Here is a 27,712-nt window from a genome sequence, read left to right as displayed (position 1 = left end):
GTTGTCTTATGATGGTTAATGTCTCCTGTATAGGGGTCTTGGTAAATAGTGACACAACATCGTGGGAGTTGAAGATGTCTTCTTGTTCTAATGTGACTGAGGATAATTCTTCAGCAAGGTCTTTGAAATTTTTGACATGATGTTCCGTAGTGCCAACCAGAGGTCCCAGGAGGTCAGCTAAGGCTTTAGATGTATTGTAACCAATCGATCTTGTTTAATCCACAATAGGTCTCAAAGAGTTGTTAGCCTTGTGGATTTTTGGTGTGCAGTACAATCTAGCTGTGGCCTCAGATGTAGGGTACAAGTATTTGTACTGATCTTCCGTTATCTTGCAATCCTTTTTTAACTTGGTCAGCTTTTCGATCAGCTTTCTCTTATAAGAACTGGTTGGATCGGCCTGCAATTTCTCATAAGTGTGAGCGTCATTCAACATTGTGTTGACTTTTTCCTCATACTCGGTCTTATCCATGACTACTGTGGCTCTTCCCTTGTCTGCTGGCAGTATCATGATGGAATCCTCCTGTTTCAGTGACCGAAGTGCCGTTTTTTCTCCTTTCGAAACGTTGCTTTTCGGAACCTTTGATGACTTGATCGCTCCCACTATTTCTGTTCTCAGTTGGGTTGCTTCGTTGGTAGGGAGCGATTTGCAAGCCAGTTCCGTAGCTACTATGATGTCGTTTGTGGGAATTTCAGTGCGGTGTTATTGCAAAATTTAAACCTTTTGACAGAGCACTTGTTGGATCCTGGTTAAGTTTATATTTGGAAAGATTGACAACCCACCGTTTTATCTGTGTACCACTAAGGTCTGGTTCCGAAGGATTATTTTTCTTCCGCTTCGAGATTAAGCTTGCAAGCTTGTCTTGCTGTCTGCATTTTGATTGTTTATGCAGACTCTCATGAACTCTTGTTAGGTGCGTGTTTAATTGTTGTTGGACGTTGCTTGGGAATCGCTCCGTTAGCCGTCGCTTCTTGTCTCGTAGATCACTTATTTTCTGGTTTGTTAGCCGAATCCTCTCTCGAAGAAGGTTCTTACTGGCTTTCTCCGCAATGTTTCTTGCTTTGACGGCGTTAATAGGGCACTTTAAACGAAGGCTTGGAGGAATGACACATTCTTCTTTACATCTCAAGTTGAACACCAAATGATTTCTATGGCGCGCTAGTTGACGTGTGGAATTTTCCGCTTTTCGGACAATCTTGATGGTCTCCTGTCCGTAGTTTGTTCGTAAAAAATCTTGAAGAAATTCATTAGGCTAGATAAGTGAACAGTCGATTTAAAAGTTCTTACAACATAGCCAGTCTTATATTAATGTCTTATTAATGCTGACAGTCATCGAAACTGTCAGCATTAATAAGACATTAATATAAGACTGGCTATGTTGTAAGAACTTTTAAATCGACTGTTCACTTATCTAGCCTAATGAATTTCTTCAAGAAGGCCTTAAAACATGTGTTAAAATCCTACGACATTTTTTGTGACTTGTACGTAGACGACCGTTGTGAGCGAGTTGTAGGTTTGGTTTACACGATACAATTCGTGTCGTAGGAGTGTTGTAAACTTGTGGCATGCGTCATGATCCCCGCGCGTGTAACCCACGCACGCCATAGCTAAGGTACACACATCAGCTAAATGAATTAAAATTTCTATCAAAAGTCGCGCGCGCAGAACACCGCAAGTGAAAATGCAGGGTAAATTTTCGCGAAACTTAAATAAAACCTACAAAAAATTATTTTGTTGCGGTTTTAAAACTTGAACGGTGACTTATCTTTCTTTTTTTTCTTCATGGAAACATGAAGAGCGCCACTTTAAGTTAAAACGTTTAGGAGAAAGTTATTTAGGGCAAGCTCCTGCAGGTGAAACGTTCAGGCTTATCCTTTAAGTCGGTTAACATACCTTTACGTAACCTTTGGCGTGGGTCATTAAAAAGTCAAAGTTCCAACTGTCTTCGTATTTCAAGCCGTCTGCACATCTCTTCTGCCTCAGTAACAAAGTCTTCCTCCTCATCTTGGGAAGGATTCGGGTCACCCTGGTCCACGGCATGTCGGCCACTCCTACATAGCACAGACAGTCTGCTAAAGTACCGGGCTATTTGGTCAGCAGCAAGCCACTCTTCTTTGCTGAATATTTTCTTGCCCCTATCATCACGCAGATTTCTCATCTTGCTACATAAATCCATGGCAGTGGCCTTTCTCCCTGTTTCCTCACCGTCCAAAAAAACCCTCTTCAGGTATGTCTTGACCTTCTCGGTAAATCGGGCGCTCTTCAGGTTTTCAGCGCCCATCCCTTTGAGACCGGACTTTTGGGTTCGGCAACGACTGTCCTGGAGCTAGAGCAGCTTTCTTTGTGTAGGTAGCTCCTCGAGACCTCTTTGCAGGTCTCAACCCATTTTCTTTTAATGGCGTCATAGGTCGTTTCTCTCTCTAAACGTACAAGGTGCTTGCCCACATCCAGGTGTTTCTGTAGACCTGTAAAAGACTGGTACATCTTTGTACATCCCTCCTCAGGGCAGGAGAAATACATCCTCGTAGCCTCATCAGTTTTTGGTTGTTCTTGCACAGATTGTGACGTGCTAGGCTGAGGGAGAGACTCGTGTTTTCTAAAAGTGGATCTAAAAGCACCAACCTCTTCCCATGGTAAACTGAAGGACTGCACAACGCACAGGTTAGTAGCTCCTTGAGGCGTTCCTAGTACTTTCACCTGGGCTGCCGTGAAACGCTTACCACAGCCAACATTATAAGCCCTCCACGCTCGCAGGCCTCCAGCCTCGAAACTGAAATTGTTAAGAGACTATATCCCGGTCATAGTGTGCTTTTTCATTGTCTGGCTGGACTCCTCAACCTTGACAACTGCAGCCTGGCACCCCTTAACTCCACCATATGAATCGATTGCGGCCTTCATATCCATTGCACTTTTAATGTCGTGCCCTTCATCTATGTAACGCCGCATGTGGCTCTTCACGGTGGTGATTCGTCTGTCACAAACGTCCTTTCCAGCTTGTGGATCACTGAAGTCATATCTGGCTATCTTTATGCCTGCGTGCTCTCCAAGGCGTGGTAGTGAGAGGATAAGATAAGCACAATGGTAGCATCCGGCGTTGTCACTCCTCAAGAATGCTTTTTGAATGTTTGGGCTTGCCACTTTCACCGTTGTGAGTGTATGCTCTATGATTGAAGTGACTGCAAACCAGTTTTGTGTGCATTCCTCAAGCAAATGGATGTAGGTTCGAGTCTGGAACACAAAGGAAACGACACGCTTAAGTTTTACCAAAACCGTACCCTTATTCCTTTAAAATTTGACAGTAAATTCACCTTACAGAAAGAAATTCATTCGTATCATAAAAGAAACTCTAATTTATATCGTTTGCCTCTTTGTCAAACTAACATCAAACAATTTTCCGTTTTTTACCAAGGACCTTAATTTTACAACTCCTTGTGTACCGAAATCGTCAACTCGTCCTCCTCTATCTCTGATCTCCTTTAAGAAAGCACTTAAGGCGTTTTTTCTATAATAACTATCAGTAGTTTTCATACAAATGTGTTTCAGTATTAACTTTTCTTGTAGCTTTTCTTTTTGTAACATATCTGTCCGTTTGACATTGTAATTGTATCCGTCGTCGTTCTCGCGGAATCTTTCATGAACTCCGCACTTGCCGGTTCACAAACTGAAGTGGACTGTAATTCTTTCCTTTTCTGAAGATTTATTTAACGTTCACAATCTGACAATCTCTGATCTCTGATCCAATCTACAATATTCGCGATGCACAGTTCCGTTCACAATTCGTTCTTCATCGATCTGATCTTACATTATAATTGTACTAAGATTTTCTAGGTACTATTTGTGCAACAAGTATTTTTACTACAATCACGAGCACAGTATAATCCCAAGCCTACAGTATAGTAATGCTACTAAATTTAATTTCAATTTCACAATCACACGCATTTCTCTTCCTTATTTAGCTTAATACTACGCGTGCAGTTACATCATTGTCATGCAGTGTATTAACTTCGGACTTTCCCGGAGTACAATTGTGCAATCTGCTTTGCTCACTAATTTTAAAGTATTGCTCGCGTTACTATTTCGTGACATTCTTCATCAAATTTCCAAGTTAATATTCTACGTCACACACATCAGTGCTTCTTTCCCGACACTCTCCCCCCCTTGACTCGTCTACGAGTCAAAGCTTATGTTTTGATTTCCACCTAGTATCTAAAGCAGCAGATCTGCTAGGATTACGTCTAAGAGGTGTAGTATGATCCCGTTCAAATCTACGGTTCCCAGTTTGACCAATTTGGCCGTTCCCTTGTATGGCACATTTTACTTCTAAGGGGTACAACTTTTGAACTGGTCTGGAAATATGCATCGGTCTACCCTTGACAACGACTCTTACGTTTGCTCCCCTAACAACGTTATCTGTGCCCTTGATAAGACTCTCAACCAATGCAATTTTCCACTCTCTCTTTTTGTCTTCCTCAAACACAGTTACTACGTCTCCTGTCTGAATCTGCCTGTCTTTGCGATCTACCTTCGGGCGATGAAACTCCCTTAGATTCACCAGGTACTCGTTTCTCCATCTCTTCCAAAAATGCACTAACTTCACTGTCAAATATCTAAACCTCTCTGAACAACTACTCTCGTTCGCTTCTGGCTCCTCCGCTATCTCGTCTGGCATAGACTTAATCCTTCTACCAAGGATTAAATGTGAAGGTGTTAAAGCTTCATGTTCTACTTCATTGTACTCGTACGTAAGCGGACGGGAATTTAACGTTCCTTCTACCTCCACTAACACCGTTCGCAGCTCGTCAAATGTAAGTCATGCATTTCCTAACACCTTCCTGAGACAAGCTTTCACACTTCCAACCATTCTCTCGAAAAATCCTCCCCACCAGGGTGATCTCACTAAATTAAACCTCCACTCAATTCGCTGTCTGTCTAGCTCACTAGCTACCTCTGGGTGGCTAAAAAAGTTGTTAAGCGCTTTTTCGGTCGCTTGGAAGGTTTTCGCGTTGTCTGATACGATCAATGTCGGTGTGCCTCGTCTCGCTGAAAATCTTCTTAACGCTCATCTGAAGGCCTCGGAAGATAGGTCTTCAACTAATTCTAAATGTATCGCTCTAGTTACGCAGCAGGAAAACAATGTAATGTACGCCTTTCTCATTCCCCCTGCTTGCGCCTTAACATAGAGCGGACCCGCAAAATCTACGCCTACTTTCGAAAACGCTGGCGCTTCTCTTACTCTAAAATCTGGCAATGCGGCGGTCTGCGGCGCGCTGTAAGCCTTCCCTTCTTGTTTCTTGCACATGACGCATTTGCTCAAAACCTTTTTCACGCACTGTCTGCCCTTCGGGATCCAATACCTCGACCTCAACTCCGCAAGTGTTGCTCTCACACCACTGTGCAACACCTTCTTGTGACACTCTTCTATGATCATAGTGCTTAACGCGTGATCCCTTGGGAGAATGACTGGTCTTCGCGCATCAAACTCCAAATCTGAATTGACGAGTCTTCCGGTACATCTCAGAATTCCTGCACTTTCTTCTAGGTTGAGCTCGGTCTTCAGCTGTTGGAAATTACCCTGACTTCTCAGATCAGCTTGCGCCGCTTTCACCCATTCACTTTCGGCCCCGACTTATCCTTCTCGTGTCAGTCTTCCCTTCCGTCTTGCTTCTGGCTCGGCAAGGTCTCGAATTTCGGATAAAACGGAACACCCATGCTGTCACTCTGAGTAGCTTCTCTAGCCTTCCATGGCGATTGATGTCAACAAGATTTGCAACACTGGGTTGGTTCTGAACGTCTACTACCATCACTTTGCCAGTCTTCTTAGCTTCTTCTTCTTCACTTTCTGGTGTGCTGACGACACTCTCTACGGGTGGCCACCTGTCTTCTCCTTCCGACAACCATTGCGGTCTGTTCCACCACAGCTCATCATCTTTGAGTTTCGATCCAAGCGCTCCTCTGGAACCAACATCTGCCGGGTTCTGCTCACCAGGGCAATATCTCCAGTCTTCTTTCTTTGTGAGCTTCAGAATTTCGTTTACCCTGTGACGGACAAATTGTTTCCACTCCCCCCCGTTTCGAATCCAGCAGAGAGCAGTTTTGCTATCCAACCAGTACCTGGTCCGCTGAGCTTCACTTCCGTTTCTAATGCTTTCATCACGGTGTTCATTAATTGCGCCAAAATTCTAGCGGACATGAGTTCTAGCCGGGGAATAGTTAACGCTTTCAGAGGTGCTACCCGTGACCTTGAGGTCATCATTCTCACGAAAACCCCTACTGGCGTGTTGTATACCAAGTACACAACAGCGCAGTAAGCTTTGTTACTAGCATCGCCAAACCCATGCAAGTAACAATCAAGCACCTCTTGTTTTGGATGGTCCCAAATACACCTACTGATCGTAATACTCCTTATTTTGGATAAGTCTTCAATCCACTCGTCCCATTTCTTCTTGACTTTCCCCTCGAGTTTACTATCCCAGTCGAAATTATCACAACACAATTCTTGAAACAATATTTTCATGCACACAATGATGGGGCTAATGATTCCCAGGGGGTCAAAAATGCTTGCTTGCAGACTTAACAAACTTCGCTTGGTCGGGTGCATGTCTGGCGCTTTGCTTGCAAGCTTCTCAAAACTAAACTGAATAACATCTTTCTCACAATCCCACGGAAGCCCCAAGACCTTTGGACAACTCTTGCTAGCCTGCCCCGAACCCAAGATGAACTTTGCGTAGCTCTCTTCTTTGCTGGTCACGATCGCGCTTTCCGTTGCGTTACTCTCAACCTGCGCAATGCGTTCTCTCAACACTTTGTCATTCGTCATCCACTTCCTCAATTTGAAACCCCCACTGGCCATCCTCTGTTTGGATTTCTCGTACAATGTATACGTGTCACTCGTGTTGCTATCGCCCGTTACCAAGTCGTCAACGTAGAAACCTTCGATCATCTTTCGCACAAATTCTGGGTCTTCGTCCTTAAACTTCGAGATGTGGTGTCTCAGCGTGGCGTTTAACAGAAACGGAGACGCATTTAAACCGAACACAACGCGGCAAAAGCGGTACACTGCAATTCGACTACAAGGATCGCGCACGTTTTCTAACCACAAAAATCTAAGATAGTCCCTGTCTGCACTGTCTACCTCAATGTTAAGAAACGCCTCTTCTATGTCCCCTATCAACGCCACTCTCTTCTCTCTGAATCTAAGCAGAATGTCAAACAATAAAGGGTTGAGGGAGGGTCCCTTGTGTGGGCAATCGTTCAGAGATGTTCCCCCCTTTCCTGCCTTTGCGGACGCATCATACACAACTCTCAGTTTCGTGGTGCTCGCCTCTCTGCGTATGACTGCTAAATGGGGAATATAGTGACCCCTATCTGTCTCCTCTAACTGTGCGACCTTCTCTATCACTCCCGAATCTAACTGTTCCTTTATAACTGAGTCGTACTCCTGCAAAACGTCTGGTTCCTTTCTAAGCTTCCTAATCTGACTCTTCATGCACGACAAACTCAACTCGTAATTGCTTGGCAAACTATCCTGACCTTCCTTCCAGGGGAGCTCAACTGAATACCCATTACTGTTGAAGGCAATGCTGTCTACAAACTCTTCATACACTCCATCACTCTCTTTAATTCCTAGGGTTTCTAAGTCCCACAACCTTTGGACATTCCCTTCTAATCTTTCTAATGATACACTGTCTCTGCCAACAAAATTTACGTTAACTTCCTGCGATCTATCTGCTGGCTGTCTAAATGTCAAGGGTCCGGAGAAAACCCATCCTAACTCTGTCTCTACTGCAACTGGCTCGTCTACTTCCCCCCCGACTATCTTGCCTGTCTGAAAAGTCCACAAATAGTCTGCCCCTATCAATACATCTATCTCTAAATGTTCGCTTCCCTTGCAAACGTCGGACAGCCATATTTTCGCCAAATGCGGGTAGTCCTTACGCGCAATTTCCAGATGTTCGTTCTGCACGCGCAAAATTTCGGGAAAAACAAAAGCTTCGATGCGCATAACCTTCCCCCCACCCACTGGGGTCAAATCTATTTCAACTACATCCCGCAGGTTTGATCCAGTAGCCCTTTGGCCAAAGGTGTTAACGGTCAACCATTCCCTTCTAACAGATCGCAATCCGAACGATTCTACCGCGCGGGAAGTAACAAAGGACTTATGACTAGCCGAATCAAAAAGCACTCTAATTCTAGTGCGACCCTTCCCCGCTAATTGGGCCTAAGCCGTTTGTAAGGCTACACTGTTCCCAGTCCCGACGTGCATACTATTTCCCACTAGTTCTGTACCCTGGGCCCCTTGGGTTCCGGTTACTGTCATTCTTAAATTCCCTTGGGAGGCGATGCAAATTGCCGAATGATGTTTACAATTACAATGCTTACATGTTACACTACGATCGGTACAGTCTTTGGATAAATGTCCCTTTCTTAAACATTTAAAGCATCTACCGTATTTAAACAATAATTGCTTACGCTCCTCGATGTCCTGGACCTTTCTGCAGTCTTCGTGTGGATGCTCTCCTAAGCAGAAGGCACAGTTCGTTTCTTTCGCCGCTTTCCGTGTGTTTCCTGCATACAGTGTGGCTACATTAATTTTTCTCCGGAAGTCTCCAGCAGAGTTCCTTTGACGTGCGCTGTCATTGTACTCTTCTCGTAATTCTACTTCTTGTTCCAGGCCTTCCAACAAGTCTCTCAAGTTCCACTGATGATGATCTTTACCTCGCGTAATGGTCAAACGCAGCGTCTGCGGCAACTTTTCCAGGACAGATGGTACAACTATCGCTGAATAAGTGGTCTCGTCTACTCCAAGTGCTTGCAAGGCTCTGTGTTTGGTCTCCAGGAAATCGTACAAGCTCCGAAGTCTCGGCGCGTCTCTCGTTGTATACAGGTTGAACATTCAAAAGTTCATTCACGGACGCTCGCTGGATCGCTTCCTTCTTTCCATACCATTTGTTCAATGGTTCCACCGCTGCTTGATAGTTTGCGGACGTTAAGGCGAAACCCGCGATCACCGATCTGGGTGGTCCCACAAGCAAACCTCTAAGATACGAAAACTTGCCAACGTTTTCTAGCTTGTCATTTCGATGCATGGCGCTCTCAAACGAGTCCCAAAACTCTTGCCACTTGTGGACTTTTCCGTCAAATTTACGCACCTCCAGTTTCGGCAGTCTCGCTCAGGCGGATTTATGCTGGCTTGCTTGTCCGGTCTGCATTGGCGGCGAATTCTGGTGGTGCGTTACATTTTCTACTTGTGGTATTTGCGGCGCGGTTAACAGTTCTTCGATCGCAGCCAACTTGCACTTTATGTCTGACGCAAGACGGCTGCTCTCGTCTATCTCTCTGGCCATATCTTCCTCCGTGACCTTTTCGTCGTCTCCCATCAAGGCCAGGATCTCCAAATCTAGGGGCGCTATCTTTTCCAACTGCTCGTTTAGCGTGTGTTTCCATTTCGCCAGCCCTGCCTTCCTTTCCACGGTGTGATGTTCAAGACTGGCGTCTACTTCTGGGAGGATTCCAGCAAGGTATAATCGATGGCCTCCTCGTCGCTTTTTCTTTTTTCCAACCTCCGCGGTCATTTCCAATCCGGCTCGAACTGACCAAGTGTCGCGGAATCTTTCATGAACTCCGCACTTGCCGGTTCACAAACTGAAGAGGACTGTAATTCTTTCCTTTTCTGAAGATTTATTTAACGTTCACAATCTGACAATCTCTGATCTCTGATCCAATCTACAATACTCGCGATGCACAGTTCCGTTCACAATTCGTTCTTCATCGATTTGATCTTACATTACAATTGTACTAAGATTTTCTTGGTACTATTTGCGCAACAAGTATTTTTACTACAATCACGAGCACAGTATAATCCCAAGCCTACAGTATAGTAATGCTACTAAATTTAATTTCAATTTCACAATCACACGCATTTCTCTTCCTTATTTAGCTTAATACTACGCGTGCAGTTACATCATTGTCATGCAGTGTATTAACTTCGGACTTTCCCGGAGTACAATTGTGCAATCTGCTTTGCTCACTAATTTTAAAGTATTGCTCGCGTTACTATTTCGTGACATTCTTCATCAAATTTCCAAGTTAATATTCTACGTCACGCACATCAGTGCTTCTTTCCCGACAGTCGTGTTCTGATCTTCTTTTTTGATTTCAGTCATCTTGTAAAATAATAACTGAGGAGACCTAATTAATATAAGCTTCATAGTTTCCTTTAGGTCTCCTCGCCATTGTTACATCTAATTTTTCTATTTTTTTTTTGTTTACATTGTATTTGTGGTGTGGCAAAATTAAAAAAAAGTTGATTTTATAGGGTACGTCCTTTAAAGGAAAAAATAGAACTCAGATCCTGGGGAAGGGCCGGTCATGGTGGTTAGGGTCGATGTCGTCTTTCCAGACAATGCCTTTCCCTGAATCTCCTTTTCCTCAGACGCCCAATGTTACTAGTTGACTGAGAAAAAAACATTATTTTATGTGGTTACCTAGCCTCCCACGCAATCGTTTCTAGGGGACTCGCGCTACCTCTTGTGGTGAGGAGGTAATACGAGTCCACAAAAAACGACTGCGTGGGGACCGAGGCTAGTGGTTACCTCGATGTCATCACTATCGCTTTTTGTTACTGCAACTGTCACGTGCCATGATTTCCGTACTTGCCAAACCAGTCACGCGGCGTCTCTCTAAAACTGGCTGGCAAAAATTTCATGGCCCAATCCATGATTAGGAGGACTTGACTCAGTGACAGATTGTCGATGATGTCACTCTTTGCAGCATCCTGGTGAACCGCTCGAAGAATGTGGGCTTTCCATTCGTCAAGTTTAGGAAGAGCCGTGTCTACATCATGTTTGATTTCTTCTTTCTGGTCTTCACCGCTTCAACAAAATGATAACAATAATTAATCTTATTACAATGTGTATTAGAAGATGAACTAGAATAACAGTTTTGTCAACAGTAATATGTTAATATTATGAGAGGTGTTTGTCATCGTGGTTTAAAATGGTAGATGAGTTAATCGTTTGTCTCACGATTGAGTCACAAAGATGTGGATCGCGACGTTTTGACCGCTATACTGCTGGTCTTCATCAGGCGATGGTGTCGACTGATTGCGTGACAGTATAAGTAGCACCTTGGTTTGTGTTGATTGGTGCGTTTCGATCCTCTCTTAGGCTGTTGTTGATTGGAGGATTTCGATCCTCGTCGTTCAGACTAGAAATTTCTAGTCTGAGCGACGAGGATCGAAATCCTCCAATCAACAACAGCCTAAGAGAGGATCGAAACGCACCAATCAACACAAACCAAGGTGCTACTTATACTGTCACGCAATCAGTCGACACCATCGCCTGATGAAGACCAGCAGTATAGCGGTCGAAACGTCGCGATCCACATCTTTGTGACTCAATCGTGAGACAAACGATTAACTCATCTATCAGTAATATGTTAGTCTTGTTGTTGGTATTTTTTTTGCTGTCAGTCTTTTATTTTTTGAACTATTTCAATCAACGCAATTGTAAGCCCCTTACTTCTGGAATTTAGACGCTCATTACAATAAGAAAAACGCGGTCAACAACGACAACACCAACAATAACGTAAACCAACAATTCGTATGGTGACAATGACATGAAGACTCTGTAACTACCTTTTTAAAGCTATTCTTACCTACATTTGACAGAAGGAGAGGATAACAAAAGTTGCAGGTCCATAAGGGCATTCCGGACGTCGTCACACCCATCACAGTCTATGTTGTGCTCATGGTCACAGCGTTCATGGTATTCCGGCTCATCGGTGCTCAGCGCATATACACTGCAGTGGTCAGTGCATGGATTGGCTCTGGATACATGAATTTTGTAGTCCATCTTCAGATAATTTTTTCCAGACTTAAGACGGCAGCTGATGTCTCCGGCAGCTTGCCTATCCAAACCTGGATATCAAGACAAACACACATGGTAATAGTGTGCTAAACTCGATTTAATTTATTTGTTATTTCTCAAAAACGTGTACGAACATGTTTGAAAAGCATACCTAATGTACAAAGTTTATTCTTTGCCTCGTCCAAAGCAGTGATTGCAGCAACGCCATCCGCTTGAGTGCTGTCCAATCCAGCAAGCGATTTTTTCTGAGATGCAGCACATATCTAAAGGAGAAACCGTTATGAAATAATTATTTTGTCAAGCAATTTGTTTGAATATCAGCCTAACGCCATCCCTTTCTTTAAAATGTTGCTGTCCTGGAGCAGAACCAGTACAATACTCCATGACTGTGTAGGAGAAGTCGGGTTAAGTTTTTAAAACACTGTAACTTTAGCAGAGTGACGTCTTCGGATACTGATTTTTGAGAGTCGTAAAATGCAAGTCTTGTGATGCTTTGGCAACATTGTAATATATAAGATGGATGCTTTTTACAAGCTTGGCCAGCAGCATTGATCTTTTTGTTACCCATCCGTGTTTATGAATACAAATGCGTTCCTGATGATGTTGAGTAACTGCGTCTTCTTGTCCCAGGTTCTTTCTTACAACCCCCACCCCCCTCCCCTCCTCCACCCCCCTCCGCCCCTCCCCAATTACTATCAATTTTTCAACTTCATTTCTATTTTAACCGATGTTGGCGCTAAACGGCGATAAAAAGGATATTTTCTCCTCCTTAGAGAAAATTTTCCGGCAGTGCCAAACCAGTCCTTGTAACTGCGTGTTCAAAATCAATAGCCTACATCAAAGAGGAATTCCGAACACGAAAGATATGATGATTTCCAGGAGGTAAGGCTAAAGGTATGATTTGTTCTTACCTTGGGAATGTTCAACAGTGTGGATCGTCCGATGGGCTCAAATCCAGACTCTGTATAATACGACTGGTATAGATGAACAAGTCGGGATTACACGACCATCCTTACCACATTTGGGATTTCTATTGTCTGACCATCAGACAGCTTTAGTGTCTTTGTACCGTAGGCTACGTCCTGGAGAAACGATGGGCTTAAAATAAAATCCAGAAAGTGGCCCACTCTAACTGGATCAAGCCGGCACCTCTGCAAGAGAGGGGGTTGAATAATCTGACCTGGACTTGTAAGGAAAGTATGTTTTCTGGCCTCATCAATTCTCCATTTGGTCAAACCTGGGATAAAGCTCACTAACTCTGTCTTGGAGTAGTCCCCCACAAAGACCGAGAGGATTTGCTGCCTTGTGTACCAGTTCGTGGCCCCTTCGTACAGGGTAACGAGCCTAGAAAGCAGCGTCTTCTCAGGAGCGTTCACATCGGAATCAGCGGAATGGCTGTACTGCTGCATTACTTGCTGCAGAAGCCATTTAGACTGCCCTGGTGCGATGGCATCTAAAGCAGTCTCAAGAGACTGCATTCCTTTTCGCCTGTAATAGCGTGAAGTGGAGGGTGAAATACTTTCCACGTTTGCGTTGAGCTGAGATCATATTGGGCTTACTCTGCCGTTAGCAAGCCTTAAGAAATTATTGAGGGAGTGAAGTTTCATCTGGACCTGTGGTGTTGGCTGCCATTCCATCGATGTTTCTACAGCAGTTGAAGATCCTTGTGAGGTAGAGGAAAAGACGTCTGAGCCATCATCACTTAGCAGGGGTCCACCTTTGGCCAAGGGCAGGTCCGTTATTGGTTTGGTTTGCAATTCAGCCTGGAAAATAGCAACACTTGTCTTAGGCGGCGTAGTACATTTATCAGGTACAATCAGAAAACCCATGTATTTTTGTAAGCATTATTCCGAACCAAAAACCACACAAAAACAGACGAAATAAATAAATAGGATGAAAAGCTTTTTCAGGAGAGTTTGTCCTGAGACTCAACGGTAAAAGTAAAATAAATAAAACAAACCAGCGAGGCTCTTCGATGCGGATTAGGTACTCAAGAGTATAAGCGATAAGATTAAGATACATTCTTCAACATTTTTACTGTTTGAACATAATCTATAAACGGCATTTTACTAACAACTGTTTTAGTTTAAATAAAGTGTAAATAAAGTGTCGCGTGGGTTAACTGTCGCTTTTTCATAGTTAAAAAAAAAACATCAAGAAAAGCAAGGCAAACATACCACCACAAGGTCTCCATGGTCACTATGAATTGGCAAGTGTGGTTCTGGGTGGAAAAACCTCGGGTGACAGGCTTGAAACACAAGGTATACATAACTCTTCAGATATGTCTAAAGTTGGCTCATCACATTGCCCTAAACTTGGCTGCTCCACTCGTACAGCGGCAACGTGATCCATTCTACAAAGTTTTCAAACCCCTTTAAGAAGTTTAAAAATTCATAAAACCCTGTTATTTTTTGGATAATTTGTCACTTTGCTTATTCAAGGTAGGCAACGTGTGACATAAAATTTTAAAACACAACCGCATAAAAAAGCAGATAATATCTCGGTATTTTACCTGCTCCGACTGGAATGAGTGCGCTCCACTTTCCCATTATTTCCTTGCACATTTCTAGACTTGCTCCCCTTTCCGGTTTGCCTTTGCGGTCTCCGCGAAGGGGGTGCACACAGTTTTTACTGGGTCGCCAAAAAATGCCAAAGTCAGCTCGGTGTCTTAGACATACTGTCATGTTAGCACCATCACTGTTAAAATAACCAGCACGAGCAAGGATCAAATCCTTCTCCGTGAGAATACTCTTCTGGGACACCTTGACTGTCCGCAGATGGGACGTGATTTCTTTCTTACAAGAGGTCAGGGCAAAAAAGTCTGTGAACCCAGGATAACGCGGGGATAGATCACACTTGTTGTTTGAAAAAGTTGAAAACAAGCATGATAGAGTAGCCATATCATTGCCTCTCAAGTCAGAAATGCAAATTACTGTGAGTGAGAATCTATAAATACAGAAATCCTGGCGTCACGCAAGAAGATTTAGTGTCACGCATAACTGGTGCATGTGATATACGCGGCGAATTATAACACTGAGCTGCAAGAAAAACCTATAGTTTTGATAAGCAGTGAAATAAAATCTCACTGAACTTACTTATGTTTCTACCAAAGGTGATAATGTATTGCAAAGGATTTATCGCGTTCATCAATAAAAATGATGTATTTACTGCTGCTCAATGTGTTGGGCTCGTGTTCCCACGGATCCAGTTTATATCACTGTGATGTTTCCTAATGCCGCCTGACAACGCAAGATCAGTGATTCAAAGGGCAGGAACGAGGTTGGTTTTATTTTATTAACCAAAAATGGATCGGATAATCCAAAGCTTAGGACTCTATCTGTCATGGTAAACAGTAATTTTAGGGACGAATATGACTCGGGATTTATGTGTTCGTCTATAGAGTCCGGTAGAGTGTGTTCATGAAGAACGTGTTGACAAATAACTACTGCAAGGCGAAGTACAATGATTCAGTAGGGTTTCAATAATATTCTAAACAACAAAACGATCGCAATGTAATACTTCATTGCTATAAAATTCAAATATCACGAAATTTAATTCTAATATCGAGACCAGTAAGTGCGGAACTCGTGTGTTATTACCCCGTTACTGTGAGGAAAACTGTGATAAAAATTACCGCTAGCATTCTCTAAAGGTAACTTGTGGTATTAACAGATATTATTCATTGTATTTTTCTAGAAAGTACGATCATGTATTGATCCTGTAACATTTTATTTTCTTAGGTTTAATCCTTCTCTTTGTGCTAAGAATTCCTAAAAACAGCCTCTGGTCATGTGAATTGAACGGCTGTTGTCGCCCATAAATAACAGATGCCAAACATTTTATTCACGATTTTATCAGAATAAGGACGGGTTCGAACCATGATAGAAATTTATTTGAAAAGGAGTGTTGAACTTTGGCGATATTTGGATCAGAATTTGAGCTAATTTGCCACTTTGTGGAAGCTTTCGTGACATAGGTAAGTATTCACAGGTCTTGATTGACACCTGTCACTCTAAATGACATGAAAGTGTACATGCAAGCTAATATAGGTCTAGTCTTTATTCATGTTAAACAACAATAAAATTCACTGAATTTTGTAAGTAGGAGCTGAGTTTACTTTTGTTACTTATTTTAGAGGATTTTCGGTGATTTTAGGGAAAACACAGGGGGGGTGGTCTAACTCCCAAGGGAAAAGTCACAAAGGTAGCCTACTCAGTGAGATAGAGTCTTTGGGTGAATACTTTAATCTGGCCAAGTTGCATCCAAATCGGAGAGATGGCATGTATCACGCCTGGTTGGTCCTCTCATGGACTCAGTCTTAATTCTAAGACAAGGAAGCGCATTGAGGTTTTTAAATGCACACATAAAAAGATTTCTTTTATAGTTATTATTTTTTTAATCTTTAAAATATGAGAAGTGTGATCAAAAGTTATGCGCAGTTTACGTTCTGGTATCTCAAAATTAACCAACCAATACAAAAACAGAGACATTATAAACTTTGTAGTATGTGTCTTTTGGTGTTTGCATCCAAAATCCGTGAATGCACATTGCTCTTGAGCTGGTTCAAGGCTGAGAAGCTCCTCTCGCACTCAGCTGTGGACGTGACAATGTCATTAGGTCCAGGAGTATGAGGCAGTCTTTGCAGATACATCAACTGGATTGTTTTCCTTTTGTCTGCTGAATCTGGTGCTCAGCATGGACCACTAGTCAAGGATGTTTTCCTGCTCCCTCTCAGTGAGAAAGTGTCCAAAGTACTGAACAAGTGAACGGATTTCATTGTGACCATAGGCTGCGAGATTCTGAGGCATCTCTCGTGGGTCAAAGATTCCAAGCAGGCTGTAAGGTTTCTCCTAAAGATTTCCAAACCTTCTCACCAAACAAGTCAGCATGTAGCGTTCCCGTAGTGCGCTGTTCATCCTTTCACAACCAGTCCGTGATTAATTATTTTATTGACAAATCGATGAACGGTGAAACTACAAACAAAGGAGACTTAATCCAAAAATGGAATACATCATAATAGTAACAATACGAAAAAAACGATGCAAAATAAATGAAAAAACTTACACTTGATGAATTGCGCGGGATTGTTAAAACAGAACTCCAGAAAAAAGGGGGACATGTTTACTCTCCAAAGACCATGCGAGATAGATAGAGTTGCTAAATAAAGTTCATAATGTTTCACGATCAAGTTCCTAGGTCACGCACGAGAACGTGACACAGCTCTTCTTAGCGAAATGTGTGAAACCGTTGATCAAGCATGTTGCCTGGATGTGTCACAATGTTTAAAGGAAGTGGAGAAAAGGATACTTTACGTACTTGTTTGCTTCACCCGAGAAAAGGTTGAGTGTGGAAAGGTGGCAGAGGCTTCTTTCTGGTGGACTTTATCGAGGCATTTGGTTGCAATCATGGATGATGTGGCTCATTTCATCAGTCTAATTGAAAGTTCATGGTAGTCATGTTCAGGGTTTGGTATGGCAATCTTGGAGAGGTGAAGTCTAAAATTGCAAGTGAGGTACCGCCCATTGTGTTGATGGCTACTTCCTCATTACCCACACAAAGAAACATTTTCAGAAGTGTAAATTTGAACCAGTCTTCTTGTGTATTGTTTAACACGGTCCTGAAAGGCAGGATATCCAGTTCAGTGCCCAGTATATACACAAAAATACCTGTGAGCTTCGTTATTTAAATCCAAATGCTGTGATATTGGCACAGATGGTTATTTGCATAGCAGGAGCACCGGTTTTGAGGCTATTCTTACAGTAGAAAACAGGTTTGGTAGCATGCATGCGCTCATTACATCATAATTTTCTTTTCCATTTATTGGAAAATATTAAGTTGCATCACAAATCTTGTTTTGTTTTGGAACGTAGTATCGCTGTAAGTTTTTACGTGTTGTACTGTATTTTGATTTGCCAAACTTCACAAAACCATACCCAGTCACAGATAATCATTTGTTACCCACATTTCACATTTTTTTATTTGCACTGTTTATAACACTACATATTATATACTTCTTACACGATGATTACCCTACATTAATTTACGCTACTTACAATACATATACTACAATACAATTACGCTAATCAAATTAAATTACAGTTGAACTGTTTACAATTTTATTGTTTGTTAATTATTCGAGTCACTGATAAGAATTTTGTTTATTACTATATAGGGTATTAATTTTCTAGTATTTAATAGAATATTAAATAAATAGGTAGTGAAAGGAATCAAATCAAAATACAAAAGCTGAGAAGAAAAAAAGACTATACAATTTTATAAAGGCAGAAAAAAATTCCATTTGTTCCTGAATTCCTTCTCCTTATAAGAAGTGACTGCAATGTATTTTTCTAGAATGATTTTTTCGCGCACAAGTGAGACAAAATCATCGAATTGATACGTTATGGTATTTAAAGCGTTAACATATCAGAAATATTTACCCAAAATAATGAGATGGTTGAGGGCTAAACAGCAGGTGTGACAGCGAGTAATTCCGAACATAACCTCTAGTTCTGACAGCAGCAGTTTTTTATTACTAGAGATTAAGGAACAATCCTCAAATTTATTTCAAAAAGGACTTGCGTGCATGCAGTTTACAAACAGATGCCACAGGGTCTGACACTCAGAAGGACAAAGGGACAGGAGGGTGAGGCAACTTTTTTCATTTTGTGTAACAAGCTATTCGTTGGTAATCTGTGGTGAATGATTTTGTATTGGAACATCGTCAATTTAATTTCTCTCGTAGCTTTGAATGGTAGGAAGTAGATTTTAGTCAAGCCATTTTCCTTGACGCCAGACACTAAAAGTTTTTTTCTCAGAAGTTGGTGGAGGTAGATCTTCAAGGTTAAGCAGCATACTGTATATTGTCTTGCATGTCAGTGGACAGATCGAGGTGGGAGGCGTAACTGGGTCTATGGAACCTTCTTCCAATAGTTTCTTCCAATGTTGGGGAATAGAAGAAATAATGCTATGATATTGTAAAAAGTTACATTTTACATTGAATTTATTGTTAAAGGAATTAAATGGGAGGAAATGGCCCTCACAGGAGTCGAAAAGGTCCGAGATTTGTTTTCATCCTGCTTGATACCAATGAGGAAAGAACACCATTTTCTTATTCACAGTTGAAAACCGGTTGTTCCAGATTGTTTGTGAGAGAACCTCATTTTTATTTTATGTGGGTGTTGTAATGTCTTGCCAGTCAAAAATGATTTGTTTGTAGAAAGCAGGAATATGGTTATCTAGGTCAAGGAGATCATAATCATAATTACATTTAAACAGTTCTGTACCGTCAACATCGGCAAGGAGCGATTTTGGTATGTACTGCCATGGGGCATTCGAGTCAGAACATAACGGTCTCACCGAGTTTAACTTAAGCGCTTTGTCGAACAGAGAAAAATCTTTCATGTCCAAGCCACCAGCTGTTTTTTGCTTGATAAGGGTAGTCTTTTTTATTTTGTCGGGTTTGTGATTCCAAATAAAATCGAATGTGATCTTATTTACTTCCTTACTGAAGTCTTTAGGGGTGTTCATGATGCTGCAGATAAAGACAAGTTTTGAAAGTGCTAATGTTTTCATTAAATTTATCCTACCAACAATAGAGAAGTCTCTTTGAGACCACGTGTTCAATGTTCTTAACTGTTCTACTGTTCACCAGTATAAGCTTTACGAGACATGGATCAATTGCAAGTTGAAAAGGATCTTTAATACCTCTGTGTAACTTACTTAGTGCATGCAGAGTTGTGTGCAAATAATGGATATGCAGTGTACTAAAGCGCTTTTACTTACAAAACTTTACTTCAGCAAAAGGTAAGAAATAAAACGTTTTTCTTGCAAAACTGGCAGTAAATAGGCCAATTTCACTACAACTGCCAGAATTCAATTTGTTTATCCTTTGTTACTACAATTTTGCAATCCAAGAGGGAAGCAAATAAGAAGAACAAAAAACAATAACAAGCTAAAATATTTGATGAGTTCTGGTGATGTGGCAAGATGACGCTATCATGCAAGCAGCCTATTTACCTTGATATTTGCGCAAATGCGTGTTCATGGAAGTTGTGCATTCCCTCTACACCTTTTCTGAGACTGCTGGCTCCCCATGAAGAAGCAAAGCACATCTTCTAATTTGGTTGACTCTTTGCCGATCCAGTGCTGGCCTGGCTTTTGACCCATATACACTTTTGTCCTTTAGCTCTTTGGGGGGAAAGAGAATTCTCATAAAGGAAAAACAAAAGCACCCCTTGGTTTTTCGACTTCAAAGCCACTCTCATCAGTTCTCCACTTGTGAGCTCCCCTAGGGGTAGAGATGAAGGTCCAGGGCTAGGGCTGGTGAGGTCGAATACCATTCTGCTGGGATCCATAGCGGTGCCCTCTCTTCTCAGGTGTTGACAGAGGTGGTTCTACAGTTGTTGTGGCGGTTGTCTGCCGACTTGATTGGGTAGGTGTGGTATTTGATAGGGCATTTGGTATTTGGGATGGCAGGATGTTGTGGCTCAGTTGGCCCGTCATCAGCTATTGGGCTCTCAAACTGTGGGATTGGTATGGTGAGCCCCTGATCTCAGATCTTCTGCTTCTGGAGAGTCAGAAGACGAGGATAGCCTGCTGGCTTTCTCCCTCTCAATGTTTGAAACATGTGCTGCATCATCTTTTATTTATACTTTATAACAGCTTTATTGAAGAAGGAAAAAAATTTCAAGAGGGTTACAATAAAGAAAAACCAAATCCCCATATTGAAGTTGTACTCCTAAATTTACAAAGAAAAAAAAATAGAATCTAAATGTAATAAAATACTGTATACAATATATGATAAATAAAATATTTGCCCGCAAATAGAATTTTTATGCCTTTCCCGCCTTTGTTAGTAATCAATTGGATCGAGTGGTCCTGGGTCTTGGGGAAGAAGTAATTGGAATAACGTATTGCCCCCTCTAGGTGCTTGTTTCAGTCATATGATCAATATGATCATACCATAGTCATTCGTCTCGGTTCAGCAGCGGATTAAGACGTGCTTTTGTTCTTTCAAGGTAAGCCTATATAATCCACCGGTTCCCAGTTTTCCCCCTCTATTTCACTCTATTGTGTTCTGAATTTTCTTTGTTGGGGTTACGTTCCCCTTCATTGCGTTTATTTACCAATTTTTTCCCGACTTGTTTCGTTTTGCCTTGCTTTATTTCCGGACCGCGTGGCGCTACGTTAAGCAATTTTTCTGTTGGCAAGATGGAATCTACACTTTCTCCAAAAGTTCTCGTTTTAGGTCATTCTTTCGTACGTCGATTAGCTCATGATCTTAAGAACGATTTCGATCCGCGAGCCTCCAAGACTTTTAACCTACAGGGGCAAGTCCACGTGCGTTTACATGGCACCGGCGGACGCACGGTCCAGAAATTGATCAAATACGACCTGGGTGTCCTTACTGAGTTTGCCCCAGACATTGTTATTCTCGAAATTGGAACCAATGATTTAACTGTCAGTGCACCCGAGGTCGTAGGTTCCGCTATTGATGATTTTGTTCGTTTCCTTCGCTGTTCCTTCGCAGTGAAAATCATTGGCGTCTGTGAGGTCCTCCCTCGTGGAACAAAGTCTCCACATAGGTCGTATTTCAACAAGGCGGTGCCGATTTTAAACAATTACCTGCGAGTTGTTTTAGGCGAACAAGAAAGCGTTTTCTGTTGGCGCCATGTCGGCTTTTGCGAACCCAGTTGTGATCCATATTTGCCCGATGGCGTTCACGTGAATTCCGTGGGCCAGTATTGGCTGTATCGCAGCTATCGAGGCGCCATTATCAAGGCGTTAACAATGCTTGCTAAGTAAATTTAGGGCGTTTACGTTTGTCCTTTCCTATTTGGTACTTCCCCACCCACCCCTTCATTGCTTTTCTTTATTAGTAGCTAGCGGTTTTTGCCTCATGTTTTTGTTTAACACTTTATTATACGCATCATGTTTATTTGGGGACCTGTGTTCCCGATTTCTTTTTTACGGACTTGCTGTTGCGGCGACCTTTGGTCAGCCATGCTTGTCCATGTTTAGATTTGTTTAGAGCCCCTGTTGCTCTGTTTTCTTTTAAGTCATTGAGGCCTCGTGTCTCACTTTTTACAATGATTAGAGTCCCTGTTGCTCTGTTTTTATTTGGGTTCATTGAGGCCTTTTGTCTCATTTTTTACAATGTTTAGAGCCCCTGTTGCTCTGTTTTTCTTATGATTCATTGAGGCCTTGTGTCTCAATTGTTACAATGATTAGAGCCCCTGTTGCTCTGTTTTTCTTTGGATTCATTGAGGCTTTGTGTCTCATTTTTTACAATGACTAGAGCCCCTGTTGCTCTGTTTTTATTATGATTCATTGAGGCCTGGTGTCTCATTTGTTACAATGATTAGAGCCCCTGTTGCTCTGTTTTTATTTTGATTACAATGATTAGAGCCCTTGTTGCTCTGTTTTTATTTTGATTCATTGAGGCTTTGTGTCTCATTTTTTACAATGACTAGAGCCCCTGTTGCTCTGTTTTTATTATGATTCATTGAGGCCTGGTGTCTCATTTGTTACAATGATTAGAGCCCCTGTTGCTCTGTTTTTATTTTGATTACAATGATTAGAGCCCTTGTTGCTCTGTTTTTATTTTGATTCATTGAGGCCTTGTGTCTCATTTGTTACAATGATTAGAGCCCCTGTTGCTCTGTTTTTATTTTGATTACAATGATTAGAGCCCCTGTTGCTCTGTTTTTATTATGATTCCTTGAGGCCTTGTGTCTCATTTGTTACAATGATTAGAGCCCCTGTTGCTCGGTTTCTATTTTGATTACAATGATTAGAGCCCTGTTGCTCTGTTTGTATTTGCGTACTTGAGATCTCGTGTATCTTATTTTTTCTTTGTATTGCGCACCTGCTGCTCTAATTTGTTCCCCCTTTTTCCTAGTCGATTATCAACTACCCCTTAGGCCTCTGGGTCTCTTTGCCTTTGTTGTGGTTTTTCTTTCACAGATGCCTCCTCGTCGTTCCCAACGCCAAAAACGTCCAAGTCAACAGGCCCTAGAGTCCCTCGTCTCCGTGCCAAGCCGTCGCTGTCGCCATCAGCAACCGGCAGGTGAACCTGGTCAAGTGCACGAAGACGGAGTGGGTAGTGAACATAGGGGTGATGCTTTGCCTGCGGTCAGTGGCAGTGTTTCTCCGCCTGCCTCATCCACAGCTCTCCCTCCTGGTGTACTGCAGCACATCATAGCCACGGTTACGGCTGAAGTCACCAAGAAGCTCGGCGAGGCACAGGAGCCCACCACCGAGGCCCCCGTGGCATCATCTCATGAGGGGGTGGTTGGGCAGGCAGAAACGTCCTTGCAGGGTGCGATTGCCTCTTTTCAATCCTCCCTGGCAGGTGAGGCCCTGTCTTCCTCCACTTCCACTCAACCCAAGGACATCTTCAGTTCCATTAGCATACCTGCCGACGCCAGAGTCCCTCTCAAATTAAAAACTAAGATTTGGGAGGAACAGTATATTGACTTTGGCTCCCTGTTGGTCACTCCTGTCCACTATGGGAGGTACCAACTCACCCTCCAGCATTTGGATGAAGGGTCAGCACCCTCCTTAACTCTCGAGCCCTTTGCCAAGCCAAAGAAAATATCTACTTTTGATTCCTGGCTCCAGGCCTTTCATGTGTTTGTGGCTGTTTATTCGAGCAAGCACCCCCAGGCTGCTCCTGGCCTTATGAAATATGGGTCAATTATCCAAGACCTTGCCACTAAGGGCCACAACTGGCGCTATTACGATGAAAATTTTCGTCTTCCCCGCCAGTCCCCATCCACCGCTGTGTCCATTGGGAGCTTTGGCTCATGGCCCAGAACAGTTCCCAGTCCCGTAAACCACCGTCTAATGCAAGCACTGGGAAACTAAATCAGGCTATTAGTGTCCCCAGGGGCTACTGTTTTAAATATCATAGGGGAGGGGAACGCTCAGGGTGTTCTTTCAAGCATACTTGCTGTAAGTGTGAGGGGCCGCGTCGGGCCCTGAATTGTAATTTTCGTGGCTTCAACAGAAATCCTGGTAACAAGTCCCAAACTCGTGGATCCCCCAAGCCCAGTGGTGGCCCTAGCCCATCCCCAGGGATTCCCCGCCCAGTTACCAACACCCATAAAAATTGATCACTTATTATATTTTCTTTCTGGGTATACCCATTCAATTGTGGAATTTTTGTCTGCGGGGTTTACACATGGTTTTCCCCTACATTTTGAAGGCTCCCAAGTTTCCAGTACTGCTCCTAATCTTTTGTCAGCCTTACAGAATCCGGAAGCTGTTGATGCAAAACTTAGCAAGGAACTTGCTGCCCATAGGCTTGCCGGTCCTTTTTCCTCCCCCCCCCTTTTTCAGTGTTTCGGGTCTCTCCACTGGGTCTGGTGCCCAAGAAGTCTCCGGGGGAATTCCGTTTAATTCACCATCTTTTGTTTCCAAAGGGCTCCTCTTTGAATGATGGAATTTCCCCTGAGAATACTCGGGTTACCTATGCCACTGTTGAGGATGCAATTCGTTTCATCAAGTCTGTTGGCTCTGGGTGTTTTCTTGCGAAGACAGATATAAAAAATGCCTTCCGGATTATACCTATTAACCCACAAGACTACCATCTCTTAGGGATATGTTGGAAGGGTCTTTATTACTATGACCGGGCAATGCCTATGGGTTGTTCCAGTTCCTGCAAAACCTTAGAAACCTTTAGTACTGCAATTGAATGGATTGCCCAACAGAAATTGAACATTAAGTACATTTTGCACCTCCTAGATGATTTCTTAATTGTTGCCCCTACTAAGGAGCTTTGTCACCATCAACTTAATTTGTTTTTAATGCTATGCCGCTATTTGGGCATTCCCATGGCACCGGAGAAAACCATAGGCCCCGCATCCACAATTACCTTTGCAGGTATCGAATTAGATTCTGTTTTGATGGAGGCTCGTCTGCCAGATGAGAAGCTTGTTAAGTGCCGCGTGTTAATTTCGGAATTCCTCACCTGTAAGAAAGTCACTCTGAAAGTAATTCAGTCCTTGACAGGCCTTCTTAATTTTGCTTGCTCAGTTGTGGTTCCAGGCCGAGCCTTTCTGCGTCGTTTGATTGATCTAACCATTGGTGTTCGAGCCCCTCATTTTCTTATCCGGTTGTCACGGGAGGTCAAAGAGGACCTTCGCGTTTGGCAGACTTTTCTCTCCGGGTTTAATGTTCATTCATTTTTCCTCTCCGATGCATGGTGTACTTCAACTCAGCTTGAATTATACACTGATGCATCTGGTAGCCTGGGCTTTGGCGCAATTTTTGGTTCAAAGTGGTGCTATGGGAAATGGCCATCTAGCTGGCGGCATAGGAATATTGCCTTTTTAGAATTTTATCCTATTGTGTTGAGTTTGTACTTGTGGGGTAAAGACATGACCAACCAACGTATTCTGTTTTTTACTGATAATGAAGCTTTGGTCCATGTTATTAATAAGCAATCCTGCAAGGACAAAGACTTGATGGTGTTTGTACGTAAGCTGGTGCTGGTCTGTCTCTCCAATAACATTGTCTTTAAGGCCAAGCATATTCCAGGCTTATGCAACACATTAGCTGATGCATTGTCTCGTTTGCAGTTGCAGACCTTCAAACAGCTGGCACCGGCTTACATGCACCCATGTCCCACAGAGATACCTCTGCATCTGCAGCCTCCCAATTGGCCAACATAGCATCTTTTTTGCTGAGGTCCAGTCTCCAGCCTTCTTCCATACCCACCTACAAACGGGCATGGAAACTTTTCCACCAGTTTTTTGCAAATTTATTTCAGCTACTATTTCCAGGGTTACCTATCTCACTCTCTGTTTTGGCTTTGTTTATTGCATACTTATTTGATAAGCATTACGCCCCATCCACTGTCAATACCTATGTCTCCGCCCTTGGGTTTTCTCATAAGTTGATGTCTCTTCCAGACCCCACCAAAGTTTTTTATGTATGTCAAATGCTCAAAGGATACCACAAAAAGGGGTTTCGCCTTGATAGTCGTTTACCAATTTCCCTTCCAATTTTACACAGGCTATTTTTAGTTGCTCCTCAGCTTCAGGGGTCCCCTTACCAAATTTGTCAATTCCAGGCCATGTGCTCCTTAGCCTTCTATGCATTCTTGAGGTTGGGTGAAATCACTGCTATCCCTTCACAGGCCTCATCTCCTCCCCTCCAGCTATACCAGATCACAAAGTTGCTGTCCGCCACAGGTGACCTGGTTTCTTATAAAGTCACTTTTGGGAATTACAAACATCAGTACAATGCACGCCCCTTTTCAATCATTGTTTCCCGTCAGTTGCTGTGTTGTCCTGTTACCGTTTTAACTAAATGTTTGGCTTTTCGAGGTTTTCATCCAGGACCACTTTTTATGACAGTGGATGGGTTACCAGTTACTCGATCTTGGTTTTCCACTCAACTTTCCTTCGCTATACAGCTTTGTGGCCTTTCCCCCTCCCGTTACAAGGGTCACAGCTTTCGTATCGGTGCGGCCTCACATGCTGCAGAGCAGGGTTTCTCTGATGCCCAGATTCGGCTGTTAGGACAGTGGAAATCCAATGCATTCCAAAAATATTTACGGCTGCCTTGCTTGTCTTCTTAGCCATTATGTAATATTTTTATGTTGGTCTTGCTTTTTGAGTGGGCAGTTAGCAAGGGCGGCTGTCTTCCACGAGGTTAAGGTTTGTCAATTTTTCCTCAAAGCTAGTATTTACCTATTTTCACTAATTCCCAGGAACAGTTGGCAAGGGCGGCTGTTTACCCTGGTGTCACGTTGTATTGTTTTGGTTGGGCAGGAGCCACTAGCAAGGGCGGTGGTTTCCCATGATTTTTGGTGCGTAGTTGATTAAGTGGTATACTATCATAATTTTTCTTTTCCCATCTTGGTTCAGCTAGCAAGGGCGGCTGTCCCAATTATTACCACAGTTTATTCGTATTCCTGTTTACACCAACAGTTTATTTCTAGGCACAGTTTGCAAGGGCGGCTGCTGCCCTAGTTCATTCAGTTTTTATAATATCCTCAGCTCTTTGCTGGTTCCTCTGGTCTGCTGGCTTTGCCTGGGGTGGGGCAGCATCGGTGTCGTCTTCACGATGCTTATGGCGTTTTCTGTGCCCTCACCTTTACTGGGCCAGATTATGTATCTATCAATGATTATTCAAACTGCATATTTCGAATAAAAGCGGCTATGAGCCTGTGCTCATAGCCATTTTGGTCCAACTCTGGTAGTCTTGATTCTTTGCCCAGTAAACCGAGCTCAGGCAAGCCAGCATACATTACAGCCATTACATTATACATGTTAGGATGGAAGGGAAAGGCATAAATAAAATATTTGCCCGCAAATAGAATTTTTATGCCTTTCCCGCCTTTGTTAGAAATCAATTGGATCGAGTGGTCCTGGGTCTTGGGGAAGAAGTAATTGGAATAACGTATAGCCCCCTCTAGGTGCTTGTTTCAGTCATATGATCAATATGATCATACCATAGTCATTTGTCTCGGTTCAGCAGCGGATTAAGACGTGCTTTTGTTCTCCCACCTCCTCCCCAGGGCCAACCGCTTTCCATTAATGCATACCGTAGTGTTTTGTTTTCTGTGCCCTCACCTTTACTGGGCCAGATTATGTATCTATCAATGATTATTCAAACTGCATATTTCGAATAAAAGTGGCTATGAGCCTGTGCTCATAGCCATTTTGGTCCAACTCTGGTAGTCTTGATTCTTTGCCCAGTAAACCGAGCTCAGGCAAGCCAGCATACATTACAGCCATTACATTATACATGTTAGGATGGAAGGGAAAGGCATAAAAGCATATTTAAGTTAAATTTAATTGATTTTTATCTCTGCCACACGTTATTAAGTAAAAAT

General features: G+C 42.7%; 2 protein-coding genes and 1 pseudogene across 3 annotated transcripts in view; 2 read left to right on the top strand and 1 right to left on the bottom strand.

The window, feature by feature from the left end:
* Positions 1-1,656: 1,656 nt before the first annotated feature.
* Positions 1,657-13,799, bottom strand: LOC146488526 (uncharacterized; annotated as a pseudogene).
* A 5,912-nt stretch (positions 13,800-19,711) lies between these two features.
* Positions 19,712-27,712, top strand: part of LOC146488524 (uncharacterized) — an 18,933-nt gene continuing 10,932 nt past the window's right edge. The window contains exons 1-2 of one of the 2 annotated variants that reach the window (XM_085118061.1): positions 19,712-20,882; positions 22,831-23,218. In XM_085118061.1, coding sequence (XP_084974187.1) covers positions 22,831-23,218 — 388 coding nt within the window. In that variant the 5' untranslated portion in view covers positions 19,712-20,882. Of the gene's footprint in view, positions 20,883-22,830; positions 23,753-27,712 lie in introns of those variants that run through there. The other variant, XM_085118056.1, reaches the window with a different exon arrangement.
* On the top strand, positions 24,414-25,644 carry LOC146488525 (uncharacterized). Its single transcript, XM_085118054.1, has one exon. It carries the CDS (start codon positions 24,504-24,506, stop codon positions 25,539-25,541), a length of 1,038 nt encoding a protein of 345 aa, XP_084974180.1. The 5' UTR covers positions 24,414-24,503; the 3' UTR covers positions 25,542-25,644.

This window comes from Pavona decussata, unplaced genomic scaffold, assembly GCF_977016875.1.
Source record: "Pavona decussata unplaced genomic scaffold, jaPavDecu1.1 SCAFFOLD_9, whole genome shotgun sequence".
NCBI classification, from domain to species: domain Eukaryota; kingdom Metazoa; phylum Cnidaria; class Anthozoa; order Scleractinia; family Agariciidae; genus Pavona; species Pavona decussata.
This window is presented reverse-complemented; position numbering and strand designations above follow the sequence as displayed.